The sequence below is a fragment of the Nestor notabilis genome, unplaced genomic scaffold (assembly GCF_000696875.1).
Source record: "Nestor notabilis isolate BGI_N333 unplaced genomic scaffold, ASM69687v1 scaffold4172, whole genome shotgun sequence".
In the NCBI taxonomy this organism is placed as follows: Eukaryota; Metazoa; Chordata; class Aves; order Psittaciformes; family Psittacidae; genus Nestor; species Nestor notabilis.
In genome coordinates, this window is record NW_009918635.1 from 38,164 (window position 1) to 40,596 (window position 2,433).

A 2,433-nucleotide genomic window follows, 5' to 3' on the forward strand; every position below is an offset into this window, starting at 1 on the left:
CAAATTTGATTTTTAATGAAGATATCCAAGACATGTTTTATTCCAGGAAAACAGTTTTCCAGTTACAATACTGAAGGCACATATTTGTGAATCCATGGTGCAAAATTTGACACTCTTGTGTAGACACCTGGGAAATTTGGTCTTCCACATCCATAACCCCAGCTAACAATGCCAGTCAAAAACCATTTTCCATCTCCATTGCTTTGACATGACAATGGTCCACCAGAATCACCCTAAAAAGAATACATCGAGCTGTAAGTGTTTACAATGCAGATTATTAAAACTAGGACAAAATTCCACATGACATATTTTGCCTAAGTAGTTCCAACAGTGATTATATTTTCCCATTCACATAGTTCAAACCATCAGATGGTCAATAGGTTTTTTCATTATTTTCTTTTTTCTTCTTTAAAGAGACTAATAAAGACTAGATGTGAGATTCACATTTTGTTTCCTAGCCTCAAATTTGAAGCTAAGCCCCAAATCTGCTACTTAATATGTATCTCCATTTATAGGTTACACATTAACAACTCCAAAAAATTCTAAGCTTAAAAAAAATGAACCAAAAAAAAACCAAACCAAAAAAAAACCCCAAAAAACACCAAAAAAATTAAATTATGATGTAACTTCTTTCAAATTAATGGAAACAGATTGAATTCCTCAATTGATTTTGGTGGTTATTTTTAAGGGAAACAAGCCCTACGTGTTTTCCTCTAGTAGATACAAACCATCAGGTAATGTTTAGGAGCACATAAGGTCTTTGTAATTTGAGCAGTTAAAATGAAGTCTGTTATTGACTTCAAAGACTTATCCAGGATGACTTAATTCCATAATACAGGACAAAGCAAACAGTGCTCTTCCTTTATACAGTATTCTTGTAGAAATATATTGGCAGAAGTTTAGGCAAAAAAATGTGCCACCGTTAGGGGAAAATTTCTTGCACCAAGCTTATACTTTCCTGAAAGACTCTACTGTACACATAAAATCTCTGAAAAAGAAAACTAGTAGCAAATTAAACTTTACCAAAACATTGGGTGCAAAAAAGGACTTCCAAAAGCAAAAGGTAAATTGGTAAAAGGTAAATGTTTTGCAAGGGAAATGCCTTCATTCCAGACATATTTTGTTTGAACTAGCAAACAATTTTGCTTTTAATTTATAGGATCTTAGGATATGTAGGTTAAAAGGGCATCAGAAGATGACCTTGTAAAGCCACCTGCTGCTCAAAATAAGATGATCTTGAAATGTATCACAAAATTGTTAAAGATTTAGTTTAGAAGATAATTGCCAAGGAATTAAAAAATTGTAAGATTTTGCATTTAAGTATTTTCTTCAATTCCTGGACAAAAGTGGAACACCAGCATTTTTCACAACAGAAATACCATGTTTCAATCAGCTCTAACAACTGCCATAAATAGTCACAAATCATTTGCCCTTACAGAAATGCAGCCAAAAAACCTGTAAATTGTGCCTCTCCTTGGCTATATCTTCAGTGGCCATACAGCTAACTGCAGAAACAAATTCTCCAGTTAGTGAAAATAACGCTTTATGTCATTGTTCTCACTAATGTCTAAGAAGCAGCTGGTGCATTATACTCAGAAAGCTCTCAGACACTTCTTGCCCTGAGACCCATTGTGGTCTTTTTCACTTTTATGTAGACCAGTAAAAGCTAGAACTTCTTGAAGATTTCATATCTGCATCATCATATATATCTAGCAATAAATTTATATCTAGCAATAAATCTACTACTATTTTAGTAGTAAATACATATGGTTTATGTAAGTCCTATATAATAGTTATGTAACATAATATATTCTATGAATATACAGCATGCATAAATTCAGTTTTACTACAGATCATTAGAAATAAATTCAGAACTTCACATTTGTTATCTTTCAACTTTTCCAGATCAGAAATATAATGCATTTGAAAATTTATGCCTAGATGTCTGCATCTCATCAGATAGGCCTTTAGTTCCAAACTGGGAGGAAGGAATCCTGAAAACAGACAAGCTAGTTTCTCATTTTTTTCTCCAATTGGAAGACTCCTGTGACAAAAATTGCCTGACTTCAACTTGTCACTGGGACTTGCAAATCAACCAGCCTTTGGCCTGCCACTGAAACTTAGCAGGGCTACTCATGCACATAAAGCAGCAAAACTCTGAAAACACCCAGACGACAGATTTGCTGATAGAGACCTCTTGTACTGATGTTTTTCAGAACTGAAGTGTACACACCACAAACAGTCAATTCTGACACCTCATCAGACAACAACAAAAAAGATAAACTCTATGCAAAGTGTGCTAAGATACGTACTTTGCACCCATCTCTTTTCCCAGACATTAGTCCAGCACAAAACATCCTAGCTGTGATAATCCCGTATGTGGAATGACATACTGTTTGGTCAATAATTTCTATCTCTGCTTTCTGAAGAACT

General features: G+C 34.3%; 1 protein-coding gene across 1 annotated transcript in view; it reads right to left on the reverse strand.

The window, feature by feature from the left end:
- The window catches only part of TMPRSS7 (transmembrane protease, serine 7), a 29,501-nt gene continuing 27,068 nt past the window's right edge, over positions 1-2,433 (reverse strand). Inside the window, 2 exon segments of the mRNA XM_010009818.1 lie at positions 1-233; positions 2,313-2,431. Coding sequence (XP_010008120.1) covers positions 63-233; positions 2,313-2,431 — 290 coding nt within the window. The 3' untranslated portion in view covers positions 1-62.